The 15,525-nt window shown below is 36.8% G+C and overlaps 1 protein-coding gene across 1 annotated transcript in view; it reads right to left on the bottom strand.

The window, feature by feature from the left end:
• The window catches only part of NHLRC2 (NHL repeat containing 2), a 41,372-nt gene extending 26,351 nt beyond the window's left edge, over positions 1-15,021 (bottom strand). The window contains exons 1-5 of the mRNA XM_009277885.1: positions 14,783-15,021; positions 12,468-12,620; positions 5,042-5,497; positions 2,530-2,651; positions 619-748 (exon numbers count right to left, since the gene is read on the bottom strand). Coding sequence (XP_009276160.1) covers positions 619-748; positions 2,530-2,651; positions 5,042-5,497; positions 12,468-12,620; positions 14,783-14,945 — 1,024 coding nt within the window. The 5' untranslated portion in view covers positions 14,946-15,021. The remainder of the gene's footprint in view (positions 1-618; positions 749-2,529; positions 2,652-5,041; positions 5,498-12,467; positions 12,621-14,782) is intronic.
• Positions 15,022-15,525: the final 504 nt, after the last annotated feature.

Raw genomic sequence — 15,525 nt, 5'->3', positions numbered from 1 at the left:
GAATCAGGAAAGAAAATTACTTAAATCCTCAGAAGCTGATTCGTGCATCCTATGATGCAAAGATTTGATTTTTACCCCCCTGATGCTTGCAAGGCTTTTTCTGAGGTATTCCTCTCCTATCTGATTGACGCTATCATGATCTTGAGTCTAATGATTTTACACTACCTAAACAGGAATAAACAGAGGTCCCCAACTAAAATTATTTTTATTTCCTGAGCTCAAATATTTACAAGTGGTCAGACATGTCTGTATAGTCAAGGAAAGGAACTTCTAGACAATGCCCACTTCCTGTAAAATGTAACTGCTTCTTAAGCGATCCTGGCATAAAGCACTGGCTTAACAGAAGCAATCACAATTTCCTTCTGTATTTGGACCTAGTAACTATATAACTTGCTATAAAAGAACTTTTCTTCACATCAAGTAACAGTTCACATTTTTTCAGGATCCAAAGCAGAACTCCAGTTATCACTTGCAAATGAAACCACTGTTCTTTAGACTCAGTTGTAGAGAAAGTCTTTACTTTTTCACATCTCAGATTATTACCAAAACAGGAAAACATTTAGCAAGCAGTCATGCATGTGTAAATATGAGATGTTAAAAGCTCAACTGATACAATACTTGAATTTCCGAAGACCACATCCCACGGAGAGCTGATAGGCTGTTCTTCTCCTTTTGCTCCACCTTCCTTATCAACACCTTGTATCCCAATGCCTGCTACAGTGGTCACCATCTCTAATTCCAGGTCAATCTACAAGAAGCAAAATTATACACACTGAACGTACAACCTTAACTTGACTGAAGTTACAGATAATTTGAGCTAGATGTCAAAAACAGAGTTTTTGCTGACAAATAAAAAACAAATCCTAACAAATTTCAGGTATTTGTTTATGTAGGAAAATAATTCATTTTACCACAATGCTTGCCGATGTGGGGGGGCAAAGGGGGAAGCAGTAGGCAGCAGGAGAACCACATGCCTGGAATTCTCTTCCACATGCAATAAAAATTAACACTGCTTTGTCAAGGTTTGCTCAGCAGTTTTAGAAGAAAGCACCAAAATTTTCTAGAGAAACACTCAGAGGGACAATGGATGTGGATGTTTTATTTTAAACTTCTGTAGGAATAGGACATAAAAATTCAGATACTGTAACAGTATCTCCCATCTCTATATACAATAATCTGTACAAAGCAAATTATATTTGCAGTTTATTTCATGCCCTGGAGCAAAAAATGTTTTTATTTTATTTCATTTCTGCAACGTAAATCCCTCTATTTTTCCTCCCCTTTTTGCTTATTTTCTAAGTGACTTCCAATACGTCTCATGAATTTATTGTGATGATCATGTAAAAAGGAAGTCTTTCATGCATAGCATCTTCTAACTTTTGTAGCAGTAAATGCATTCTTTTTGCAAGGTCCATGGCCTGCACAAACATTTGAAAGCACGTCCTGTAGTTGCTGTATTACTTTAATTCTTAGATACCCTCATAGCACATTTAGATGAAAGGGAACAGCTAACGATCATGAAAAACGCTGAAGCAGTACGATCCAGATCTTCAGATGTTTCTGTGCTGTCTTTGCTACCTGAAACACTTAATTTCCTGCAGTGACCAGGCTACAGTGATGAATATTAGTAAGATAAGGAACCTGGAACAATCTACTCATTTTTAGTAACAATGTTTCTTTACCAACAGGGAGCCTTGGTCCTTTCCAGAATAAAACCTGGTAGCCAACTACAATGAATACAGTGCAGGGAGTTTGTGGACTAGTGCTTTGAAATGAAACACAGAATGAACCTACTTAACAGCAGAAAGGCACCTTAACAGTACAAAGGCACCCCAAATTGAGTAAGGATGTACCTCCTCTGATCGTGAATCAGACATATTGGTGAGGATCTGAGTACAAGATCTTCTGAGATGCATAAAATACTTTTAATAATAAGGTAATATTATATTGCTTCAACAAACTTAAATTCTGATTATTCTAAATTTGACCTAACCAAATGTAAGATACAATGACAATATATATGAAGAGTAACATTCTTACATGCTAAAACCTTGCAAGTGTTTAATCAAAAAAAATCCACATGCAGACAATTCTGAAATTAAGTTACCTGTACTTCAAAGACCCAAACAGCTAACAAAAGTTTAGGTATTCACTGAACCATAGTAGCACAATAACTTTAGATAAGAATCTGATACTACTGGAAGTGAAACAAAAACAATTTTTGCTTCCAGTACTAAGAATAGATGTTTCTCATAACAGGAAAGTAGGAGTCACTAGGAAAAAAAAAAAACCACCAGTTATGCTAGAACGAGTAGCACATATCATCCTTATTTGAAAGGAAGCACAAAAGCATATATAGCCCTTTAAAAAACAAACTGCACAAAGCATTTATTTATAAGATATTGGGCCAAACTTCCTTCCTGATTTTGAGGGTATTTGGAGAGTAATTAATTTGGTGTAAATTTTCACCTGTGTAAGTAGAATAAGGTATGAGAGATTAAATTTTCAATTTCCTTATGGAAAATTTACCTTTCTAATTAGGTGATTTTCTGTATCAGCTACATAAATAACATTATTTTTTATAGCGATCCCTTGTGGTGAGTTGAAAGCTGCCTCTGAAAATCTTCCATCTCTCCTTCCACTGTTTGGACCTATAAATGAAACAAAGCAGACTCAAAAGTAATTTTAGAAAAAAAAACTTAAAAATAAAGTGCATACATTTAAACCTGTAAGAGAATTACATATTCTAAGATGCTTTCACAGCACCTTGTACAATTTACATTATCAATATTTTGTGTAGTCTCATTTTAGTCACTGTTCTACGTAATTACAATAGCCTGATGCTATTAAGTTTTGAACTCATTCTCCACAAGTTCTCTGCTTCTTTAAGCTCATCTTCCAAAGAGAAGTCTTAATAGGGGTCTAAATAGCTCCTGTTCCCTTGTACTAAAGGACAACAGCAACAACAGAAGATAGAAATAAAAAACTACATCTTTTTTTTATTCCCGACTACATCAAAGCAAGCCAGCAGGAAAAACTTTAAATTCCAAAGCTCAATTCCATTTCAGTGGTTTAGATTTTGGTGTAATCACAAATGAAACAAATATTTGATTAGCAGCATTTTTTGCTAATCAGGAAAAAGATGACATGGAACTAATTACACAAAAGAACAGTGAGAATGATGGAGTGACAGTCTTCTGCACAGAACAATCAAGAAATAGAAAGGAACATGACCTGAATGTAACAGTAGGAAGGTAAGCATCATATTTCAGAGGAATTAACATTTAAAGTGCATTAGCAGTATGTGTCAGCAGAAGACATTTAGATTTATGAGTTATGTGTGCATCATGATTTATGATGCAAATATAGTAATTTCAACCTTTATGCATGCCCACACTTATTACTGTATTATCAACTTCATTACATTATTTTCTGCCCACTGAATCATTTAACTGAGTCACTGAAATACACAAACTTTTACAACCTACTGTCAGAAGACAATTTAGACCTTAACAGATGCGAAACACTGAGGTGCTGGTGTGTCAGATTCCAGTAGTTCCCCTTGGTAAGCATGAGGGTGCACGTCCCCAGGGAAGGGAATAGCACAGAGTGCCACAGGAAGGAGGGGTACCAGTTCAGAGGTTAGGACACTTCCCTCTGAATTGCTGTTTAATGACTATCCCAGAACACTAAAGGGTACCTTGTCAGCAGAGACTTCCTCTCACATATCAAACAGAAACCAAATTCTCTCACTTTTGTCATAAGAAATCCTGTTTGTACTTCCCACAGGAGAAGGGTATTAAGACTAATGCCTTTATCAGGTTAACCTGGATAATTAGACTGTCTATCCAATGCATTGTTATATCAAATAGCAAGAGATTTTCTTCCTTTCTTTAAACAGCAGTGCCACAGGTATTTTTATGAGGTTTGCAGGATCCTGCCATGGGACAGGCTTTAGTCAATACCAGACTAAGTAATACAGGACACATCAGCATACAGGTCCTGATTCTGAGACATAAATGAACCGTTGTTTTCAATGATTTGGTGATTCAACCATTTCCTACATCTGTCTGTTATGGCTGCTCATAGATGGACTGTCCTACCAGCTATGTACTTGGTGCCTTAAGATGTAACTTTGACCACTGTAACAGATTAAAAAAAAGAATAAGTCTGAATGTTTCATTTATGAAAGAGTAAAGCATACAAAGAGCGCCCAAATTCAACTACATTTTCTTGATTTGCACTGTAAAGCAGATAGTAATTTTACAAAAACAGTTAAGGAGATTTTAAAGTTAAAGAGTTTTTTAAAGCTGAAATGTTACTAATATAAACTTTGCAAGAAATGTAACTACATTTACAATACTTAACTTTCACTATTTTCATAACTTGTTATATGTTAAACCTCAATTTTGGTGAGAACACAGGCCTTTTCATATACGCTAAGGCAACTTCATTTTCAGGTGCCTATGTACTAGTGCAATGCCACTGTTCTTAATATAATTCTCCCCTCCTGTAAAAAACAGAAGGGGATCCTATGGAGGAATGCTCTTGATTTAAAAAACAACACCAACCAACCAAAAAACACACACCCCAAAACCCTCCCTGCACAACACCACCACCACAATTCAACCGTCATTTCTTCTATTGGAAAGGGAGGCATTATTGTCACTTTTCTTTTCCCTACCTTGCTGTTGGATGTGGATGTACGTCACTTAAATCTAAACCCATTTGTAACTCTTTCAGAAGAATACAAAATGTATTTTTTGTAATTCATATTGGACATCAAAAAATACAAAACTTAGTCAATGGAATAAAGAAAAAAAATTAGACATCTCAAACAGTTGCATTAACAGAGTCTCCCATTGATGGTACTATGCTATATCCCCCCCATATCCAGTAAAAGTGATTTTAGTAGAAAAAAAGATTTCTGGCAGTGTTTATAAACTGCTAGGTCCTCCAAGAAAAGAATCAGCCTAGTAAGCCCAGCAAACATACTCTACTCCTAAACCAAAATTACTATAATAAACTTATATACCCTTACCTCCAATAGTGTGTAGAATTTGTCCATTTTTTTGAGTAACCAAAATCCTATGATGTCCAGTGTCTGCTATTACCAGCCTTTCTCCTGAATTATCTACAGTCACTTTGCCAGGAAACAGCAGGGGAGAAGGTGGGAGGGAGTCTCTGTATAGTTTTATTCCAATGTTGTTATCTTTGATTTGTCCTCTCTCCTTGTAGAATTTCAGTGTTATAGAAGTAAATAAAACCAACTTCTCTCTGTGTCCCTCTCCAACGAGCGAAAACAGCATATTTCCACGAGGCCCGAGAATGACCAGAGTTGGCCAGCAGGACACTTCTAGTTCATGCCACAGTGTTGCATCTGCATCATTTACTACAGGGTGGACAATATTATACCTCAGAACAGCACTTTTAATGTTATCCAGAACTTTTTCATTTGGGAATTTCGCTGAATGGACACCAACAATAATAAGACCATCTGAAACGAAAAATAAAGTTGTGCATTGAAACATATTTATATTTGAATTAAAAAAAAAAGTAAAAATGAAACACAGTTATCTCACAATGTGACTGACTGCTTTCCAGAATGAAAAAGGATTTGAACAAACAAAAAAGCAATTACATCTCAGCAGGAACATAGATAGCTATGTATACAAAATACTGAAACTCAGAAATAACATTTCAGTAAAATTACTGAACTTTAGGACCATTACTTCCCCAGCTGGTTGACATTTAATATGTCATAAATTGTTCTTAGTTCCTGAACTACATACTAAGGTAGAAAATACTTTCAAAATAATTATGGGTAAGCTGTAGCAGTTCGACTGATACTTTGGGTTTTTTTCAGATGTTTATGATGTTATGATACCTCATTGTCTTTCGATTCCTATACACAACTATGGTGTTTTAGAAAATGAATTCTTTTCCACAGTTGACTAGGAATCACAAATGTAACACTGAACACTGAAGTCCAGAGTTACCTTGGCATATCTAACTCTAGACAAACAGTAAAAAAAATAACGTATAGGCTTCTGAAATCAATACAGTATTCTATATTTCAAATAATTATGGCAGCACTGACAACTATGACAAAATGACAAATAGCACTTGTTACAAGTTCAAGGCAGGCTTGAACTCTTTTTAAAAAAAAAAAAAAGGTGGAAAAGAGGATTAAATCATTGATTTTTGCCCCTCCCCTTAAAGTGTTTAACTTAATTTCTATATTTGGTTAATAAAGACAATGAAGAGTTTAGGTTTTCCCATAGCAGGGATAACTGCACTTGAACTCCTAGTATGAAGGCATTGCATAAGCATGAAGTAATATAATTCTGCTTATATACACTGCATACATAATACCAACACTAAAACCAATCAAAAGCACACAATTATGAGCTTCCTTGAATTGCTTGCTTATTTTCTTAGTTTTATTAAATTCAAACACAGAAATAAAAATCTGTGGCTCAGACTTCAGCTGCTTTTCCCTTGTGGTAAGAAATAAATCTATTTCCACCCTAAGTAGACAATTACGTATGCAGCCCCAAATATTCTACTCCTCCTTCCTACCCAACGGAAAAAGAATGAAGACCCTTCATTCAAGCCTTCAGTCAAGCCACTTTTCAGTACTTTCTAGGAGCAAAAAAAGAAGGGGGGGGGGAGACAAAAAAAAAAAGACTACATCCTTTTTCAGGGCTTTAAATTATGTTTTACTAGCATAATCTCTACCAAATGAAGTAAACTGTGCACGTGACATCAATACCATACTTCATCTCACTTTGTACTTAAAAAATACTACTACCAATAAGCATAATCTTGTTATAGTCAAAGTAACTTATCAATTCTAACTGAAGTAAGGAAGATAACAACAGTAACCATGCAGTTGTAGAAAGCTGCAATACAATAATTTTAAACCAGAACTGTTAATCTAATGGAAATCCTTAGACATTAACTTTACTACTTATCCAAAAATCACTCATGTTTCTGGATAGCATAAGCATTTTGTAACCACAAATAACAATTGGGGTCTTTCTACTTCTTTGTCCAAGTAAAAGTGTTAAATTTTCATCTGATCTTTTGTGTTATTTTGAGGAGAGGAGTGCAATTAAATGGGAAAGGAAAATATCCTTAGAGTTGACACCCAACTTGAGTTAATTTTACTGCAGTATTAGAAATTATTTTCACAACAACAAAAAAGTACTTGCCTCCCCCTCCCCCCGTGAGGTCTATAAAAACATTTATAAACCCTTTTATCAGTAGCATTCAAGTATCTGTAGCATTTCCTTTCTTCCCCCAGTCACCAGTGTCTATAGGTGGATTCCTTGTAGTACCGTATTTTTTCAGTAATACAAGTAATACCAAAAAGCAAAGACGACTTGGAGTCTGTACAGGGTGGCATGCTGAAGAACAGCCATTATCCAATCTAATCCAATTCTGATGATGCTTATACTCTGAAATACGACGAGTGTAGATCCTTGAAGAACTTCATAAGGTTCTTAAATCAGACTAATTTGTGCTCGTACAAATACTCACTGCAATTGAAAATGATGTATTGTGCTACTATAGACAAAATAGGTTTGGCTGAACAGCTACTAAATTTAGATAAGCAGGATACAATTTAGTTATAAAGGATAAAGGCAGATGTGCAATGTGAATCTCTAAGTAAGCAAGTTCTGTTATTTTGTGCTTACTCTAATATAATTTTGTTTTGCTTTACACAAACCCCCAGCCAATGGAAATAGCCCTCCTGAAAGGACACGCATCTAGAAAAGACAATTTTTTAAATAAATGTTTTCTCAGCGAAGTTTTAAGACAACTTGAAAGTATGAACTGTTTCACTTACTTGTAGTAGCAGATACTTAATATTTAGAAGTCATTTTTTTTCTCATTCAAATTTAACCATGTTACAACAGGAAAAGTCTTCATCAGTTTATCACAAATCTAATCAGAACATAACCTAAATATTTTCAATCACCTTGCTAACTAATTTCTCATCTTCTAGCTTCTCGTAGTTGCTAGAACTACCTCTATAGGTAATAATACCCCTCTCCCCCCCAGTTTTTCTCTCTTCACTCTTTCAGTTGCAATTGCAATTAGCAAAATCCAGAATTAGCTCTCTGAGAAGGAAAACCACACACAAAATAGCTTTTTGCAGCTTGCATAATGCACCTTCCTCCTTATCAAAGAAAATTTTATTTATTTAGCACTCTAGCATTTTAATTTTTAATCCACAAGAAGTGTACTTTTCTCTGTAATAACTCACCTGTCTTACACATTTTATTTCATTCAGCATCAGCTGTTATGTGTCACACAATTCATTCTAAACTGGAAATTTACATATCAGATCATTACTGTTATTTGGCATTTACTACCCAATCCATTAAAGGGCTTCACTATTTGTAAAACTTCAAGCAAATATGTAAAAATAAAATGCTTTTGTAAAACAGTCCTCCAAAAGTCCTGCAGTTACAGTCAGTGGAGTTTGCCATTGCAAGAACGGTGAAACCAGCCCTCTGATCAGAGAGGGCCTGAACCAGGGCCCTAAAAGTAACAACCGTAAACAACTGATCCAAGGACATGGTTTGTAATGGAATGTAGTATTACTTTTATGCTTTTCTCCTACCTTTACGGTAGAGGTGCAATCTGGCTAGCTGGACATCTTTGTTCTACCCTCACCTCTGGTTTTGTGGTAGAAATGTAAGAAAGGCAATTATTTCAGGTCTTAAAGAGTTGTATTATTTGAGCTCAGACGAGTTTGTTTCCTTCTAAAAAAAACCAAACCTAATTTAATGTCAGGTTGGCTTTTTATTTAGTTACAGAGAAATGGAAAGCTATTTTTCTCTCTTTGCCCTTCTCCTCAACCATAAAACAGTGTTAATGGAGAACAGCAGCATCGGCAGGAACAGTAATATTTCAGTGTGACAACAGGAAAGGGTAAAGTGCTGCACAATAAAAGACTTAGTTGAATATAACAATTTCACAGATACAGAATTAAAAAATCACTATAACTGATAGTCTTTATCAATCCTATAGGCACAGCATGTTGCGATATCAGACAGCTGAAGTTGTAGTATCATTAACTGCTGAACTCCAAACAGCAGGTCAAACAATTTAACTATAATAGGATCAGTAGCAGCGCTTATATTTGTCCTTCAAACATATCATTAAAGCTAGAAAGACAATTCTATACTGAACACCTGAACAGCACAAATAAGTTATAACATCCTTTCATGAAGAAAACTCTCGTGGAAACTGACGGATGCTATGCTTGGATAGATGAATATGCACACCATTTAAAACACTTTATTTGAAGGATTATACCAGAGCACAACACTGGATTTATGCCAAGCTATTTCTGAATATTAAAAAGTACTCCCTCTTATAGAAGTCATTTCTGGACTTCTGATAACATGAACTGAATATGCACTGGGGTTTAAAATAGCTTTCTGAATGCCACTTGAAAAACAGAAATAGCACCACTGAAGATAGCAGTGAGAACATATCAGATAAAGATGCTAGGCGACATTTAATCCTATGGAAAGCAGTCTTCATTTTGAAACAGATCTCCTGAAGTTCCAGACAATAGAACTATGTGCATATGTACAATGACATATATAATAGCTTAGGATCACACTAAAACTACAGCTTCCTGTGCTCAGACTTCTCATGTCTGATGATCACACTGCTGAAGTTTCAATAAACTCCACATAAGAGGCATTTGAATCACATTAAAAAAAAATATATATCAGAGTATCAAAAATATACATACGCAATGTACAATCAAAAAAAGATATTGCTATGAATTATATCAATATTGAGGTTTGTTCTTAGTTATGCAGAAAAATATAGGCAACATTCCTTCAAATATTCAAATAGATTAAAGATCCAAATGCATTATGAGATAGATGCTTTGTCAGAGTAAGATGTTGTTTTCATTCTGACTAATTTTGTCTGCTAGGTCAGCACCCTCTGCCACTTCTATAGCACGATAAATATATACATGAAATGTGTAAATAAATGCTGTCTTTACAAATCTAAAGTATAGTAAAGCTGGAGTTTCACTATATATTTAATTGAACTTGTGGCTGCTAAAAGAAATCGTGTCGCTCATCTTTTGCGCCAAAATCAGTTTTTGCAATAACAAGCTGATAGATTTCGGAACCAACCCAACCAAAAGTGAACCTGTCCCCCATCCCCTGAAGAGAGAAGGGATTTCCATTAACTAAAGAGAGTAAATGAAAATAGAATGAAACTCCAGCATAAGGCCAAATACCAAGATACCTACATCAATATATCTAGACATTCTTAAAGCCTTTTTTGTATGTCTGACATCCTTTCTAATTTAGTCTTATTCTTCCAACCTTTATCTTTCTCAAGTTTCTCAAGTCAACAACTCTCCTCTTTCTCCTAGTGATTAGTAAATTATGTTTGCCTTTGGTGAAGAAGATGCACACTGATATAAAACCATCTACTGAAGTATTTTTCTATGGCTTAAAAAACTACAACCCTTACTGCCTTGATATATTTATACTTAAATATTTCAATATATAGCTTTATACTACTGTAATGCTAAAATTTACACACTTAGCACAGCAAAGAAAGATTAAATAATCCTGAAAAGGCTGACAATCAAAACACGAAAACAACAGAAAACGACCAAAAGGAAGATCTATAGTGAAAAAACCAAACGTATTTTTCTTTTTGTTTGAACACCAAGCACCTTAATCTCTTCCTGAATCCAACTGCTATCCTCTGTTTCCTAACACATTAAATTTAAGATTAATGCTACACACACCTGCTCTTCTTTCCTTTTACCTCCACTTGTTTTTCCACTTTCACCCCAAGTATCTTTTTTCTAACTCCGTTTCCTGTAGGAACAGGACAGCTCAAATTCAAAAAGAACTTATTAGGATAGCTCAAATGCAAAAAGAATTTATCACCTATCATCATAGTATTTTCCTCAAGTAATAACTCCTATGACAGTAAGTTTAATACAAGTCAAACAAAGAAAAGCGTCTCCAAGTGGACCTCCAGTTCAGTTCAGAGTGCTGCAGCCTCTTCTACACTAGTACAGAGATGTTCAAATACTTTAAAGAGAAAACTTGTGGGGAGAGGTTGTTAAAACTATTTTTTTTTTTATCAACTGATTTAACAGCTTCGTCTTAAAAAACAGATTAAGGATATGACAGCTATATTAATACAGTAACACCATACTACAAAATGTTTATCATTTAAAGATATTATTCATTACACGATCAATGTAATCTTCTGAAATCTCAATTTAGACCTTCTTCCCAGCATGCCTGATATCCACAGCAATCCATTTATCATTTGCTAATCATCTTCCACTTAAAACCACCTCCCTCCCCAAAAAAATGCCATGACAGTTTTTCCTTATTAGATAAAGTTCCTCATATCTAAAACATTATACCAGATCTCAAATTTCTTCAAAGCAAACAGCTAGCTTTTCAAGGTAGAAAAATTAGTTTATTAGAGTCTTCTGTAAAGCACTATGTAAACCTACAATATATAAGTGAACTACTTTAAGAACTTTAAATTTCAAAGGCATTGTAATTTTTTTTTCTAGTGAAAGTAGGTAACACATAAAAATAAATGCTGCCAAAATGAAAATCAATCAGAAACACCAATGGAGAATCAGAGACTTAAACATTTGAAGACAGTTATTTTTATTACATATATATATTATGCTTAATATACTATTTTTAGGGCTGAAAGTAACACTGTTGTTCATTTCACTGTTCAGTCTATTAAATTATCCAAGATAAGTGAGTAGCTGATACATTCTGTGTAAGACCACAGCTTATCTCTGACAAGCCATCATGATGACAAGAGACTGCATTCTAATTAGTAATTACCCTGCATTTTTATTCACTGAGAGATATAAATTCACATCTGAGATGAAACCTAAAGAGCTTAATTCCCTCTCCAGGATACAGGACTATTAGTCGTATATAAGGTGATGCCAATACCAAAGGTGATGCCAATACCAAAGATGTTCTTTCAGCTAGAATGGAAAAAAACAAGTAATCTTAACTATATCCGTTCTACCACCTTTACTATGATCTGCTCACAGTTGGTTCCTAAGTCAAGTGTAGAGGGTTACATATGTAGATTAACTTTGAGCCCATATCTTACATCCTTTGCGTAGCTTTTTGCAGATAGCCTTATTTATGAGGATATCAGATTTGGGCTTTAAGCACATATCCTGTTTCTTTAATTATACAGACACAACAGATACCTTATTTAACCCCATTTAAAAATGTGATGAGAGTATACACAGTCACCTGTTTTAGGCTACTTAAAAGATAAGACGACATTTTTAGGCACCCCTGAAATTTTGCCAGCTGTTTAGTAACCAGCAACAAAGTGACTCAGCTACTCCGCCTGCAACACTGCCAGGAAATTCTATTCCAAGCAAGCCAAAGCATTTTTACCTTTATCAGAGTACTGGTGCTCTAATGCATGGAGATCAGGCAGCAGGTGCAAGCAATTGATGCAGCAGTAAGTAAAGAAATCCAACACCACAACTTTTCCACAAAGGTCTTTGTGTAGAGAAATAGGACCTTCAGTGTTTAACCATTGTAGATCTGGAATACAGAGAACAGAGATCCCCAGTTAAGGGAAGGGTAGGGAAAGGCAGACACTTATACCTAATTTGCACAACACCACACAACGTTCCCAGCACATTTCACTTAAAAAATAAGTTCAACATCGCTTTCTACATAGGTAGAAAAGCAAACCAAAAGTCTTATATTTATCCAACTCATCCTTATATTCCACAATTCTTCATAATTAGTAAATGAAAAGAAATATTATTAACAAGATTTAATGTAGTATTGGAAGTGTGGTCTATATATTTATATAGGCACCTTTTAATACAAAGGGCATGCAAGCCTCAGAACAATTTTCATACATTTTAAAACACGATGTACATTATTCAAACTCTAACAATGTCATATGGGCAACAACTATTTATTTAAAACCCACATAAACGCTAGTAAACTAAAAACTGTTGAACTCGATTTTTCCAACAGTTCTGCAAAAAACTAATTTCAGAGATGACTGAAATATTTGTGTGTTTATAGTTTTGATCTTGATTTTCAAAGTTAGAAATGACAGGTATAAATTAATCCTGTTACACGGGAAGAAATACAACCCTTTCAGATACACCCCATAGTACTCCTGGTCATTTATTTTAACCACTTGAGACAGGAAAGCATTGTTTTCTCACTGGTAACTGATACTCCTCTGATCCCATAAGAAACTGGTATCAAGATACGACATAAATATCCTAGAATATGGTCTGCTGTTATTATCACTCAACATTTCTGAAAATAATGGGGGGGAAACAGATAGATGTGATACAATGCAAAGCCGAACTACATTTTTAAAGGACTACTTTTTAAAAATGTACGCTAATCTAAAAATCCTCAAAACTTCCACCCTGACAGTTTCAGCAAACTAAGTTCCTACTGCCCCAGAAGTTATTGCTGCTGCATTCAGGAGGAGGCTTGTTTTCCGTTTCACTAAGAGAACGATTGGTCTCTACCTCCATATATTTATAAACATAAATCTGAATGCGTGTGCATATTTATAAACATAAATATATGCACACACATTCAGATTTGGTGCCAATAATAATTTATCAAGTTTATGCATTATTTCCGTGTAAGTGCAATACTTTACTGTTTATTTTTTAAAAGAAAAGAGTAACATTTATTTTATGGCATTGCTACCCTTTTCACTAGAATTAAAATACCTTTCATAAAAAACTACTGGAAATGAAAAATGTTGGCTACCTATTTAAGCTCTTTTTAGAGGAGAAAATAAGCTTTGACAGAACACAGAAAGTGAAACAATACTAATGACAAAAGTGAAAATTCAATTCAGGGGTCCACATCTAGACAGAAAGAGCGTTCACTTTGCTCCGTTGGTTACAAGTCAGAATTCATTCCCACGATATGCATGTGATTTTAACCCTGAAGTTCACCCGCTGAGGTCTCTGTCTTGCAGTGGGATGTCAGCTCCCACAGCTGCAGAGAGCCTCACTAAGGTTACAAGGACCCTGGGCAGGCCTTGCGAGATCTTCCAAGACAACCTTTGATTTCACACTTAAGCACAAGAAGAGATATGGAAATGTGTGAAACGTGTGAAAGGGAAATGGGCATACCACTGAAGGAGGATGACATCTCCTGCATAGTTTGTATTATCAGGGACGTGAAAATTGACAAGCACAGTTAAGTCATGGGGAGAGAGAGCTGGGAAACATCCTAAGCGGCTGCAGTGAAACCAAGTGAGCTCAGGAGGAAGCTGTGAGAGTTGGTAAGGTTCTCACTATGACCAGAGGAGAGAGATAGCAATATACTGTACTGAAAGGAAAGGCTTTATTAGAAAACAGTACATTAGTGAAGCTAGTAGAAGTTTAGAAGGGAGGCTTTACAGAACAGGTTTTTGCAACCAGAAGCAGGGGGAGCATTTATAAAGGGGTTCTTTTTTCTTGTCCTCTGCTCCTGGTGCTTTCGGGAGTGACATTTCCTGTAACTAGAAGTGCCTTTTAAAAAAGCAGCTAACGGGGCCGTAATTACACGGACCTCGCAGGCAGCGGGACTTCAAGGAAAACGCCACACGGTGAGCGCCGGAGCTCAGCCACCTCTACCGGGGGAGACCCTACAGCCGTCCGCCCGGCGGGTCCTGGACGCCGAACCGCGCTCCGCCGCGGGGCCGGCCCCGCTCGGGCCCCGCCACCCACCTCTGCCGAGCTCGGGCACCGTTAGGTCCCGCTCCCGGCTGTCCATCTTCTTCAGGTACTGGTAGACCAAGTTCTCCTTCTCCTGGGGAGTATCGGCGTCGAGCAGGGCATACTCCAGCTGGGTCTGGGCGGGCAGGAGCCCCGCCAGGCCCCCTGCCGCCATGACGCCTCCTGGGCGAGCCCGCGGCGAGGACGGGCTGCTATTTACCGGCCTGCCGTTTCACCGCCGCACATTCAGCACCTCCCGCAACGCTGGGGAGGAAAATTGTAATTAAAAAAAAAACAACCCAAAACTTAAACACAAACACGCAATAACTCGTCTGTCTTAAAGGGGGACCTTCTCATTCATTTCGTGCTTTTACATAGCTTTGATATTCACAGAAGCATATTCGTGAAGAGAATCCCCAGTGGTGATTCCAGCTCAGCAGATTCAACACAGCCCGCTTTTCCCGCCCAGTTACTTTTTTATTTGTAAGTGGGATAGATGTGAAAATCGGGCAGTACGGGGCCAAAGTCCAAACAAAGCACCAATAATTTAAACGCTGGGATTTTTTTGGGAGGCATGCTGTGAGAGAAGCGGAAAGTTGAGCGACGGCCGTGGTGACGAAGCTGCGGAAGCGAATGCGTTGCCGCGGCGGCGAACGGCTGAGGAGAGGCGCCCGCTCGAGGAGGCGCCCGCCCGCGACCCTCGGTAGCGGCGGGGGGGGGGGGGGGGGGGGGCGCCCCCCGCGGCCGCGCCGGGG

This window comes from Aptenodytes forsteri, unplaced genomic scaffold (genome assembly GCF_000699145.1).
Source record: "Aptenodytes forsteri isolate BGI_AS27 unplaced genomic scaffold, ASM69914v1 Scaffold15, whole genome shotgun sequence".
Lineage (NCBI taxonomy): Eukaryota > Metazoa > Chordata > Aves > Sphenisciformes > Spheniscidae > Aptenodytes > Aptenodytes forsteri.
Note: the sequence above shows the minus strand (reverse complement) of the source record. Positions and strands in the feature narration are given on the sequence as shown.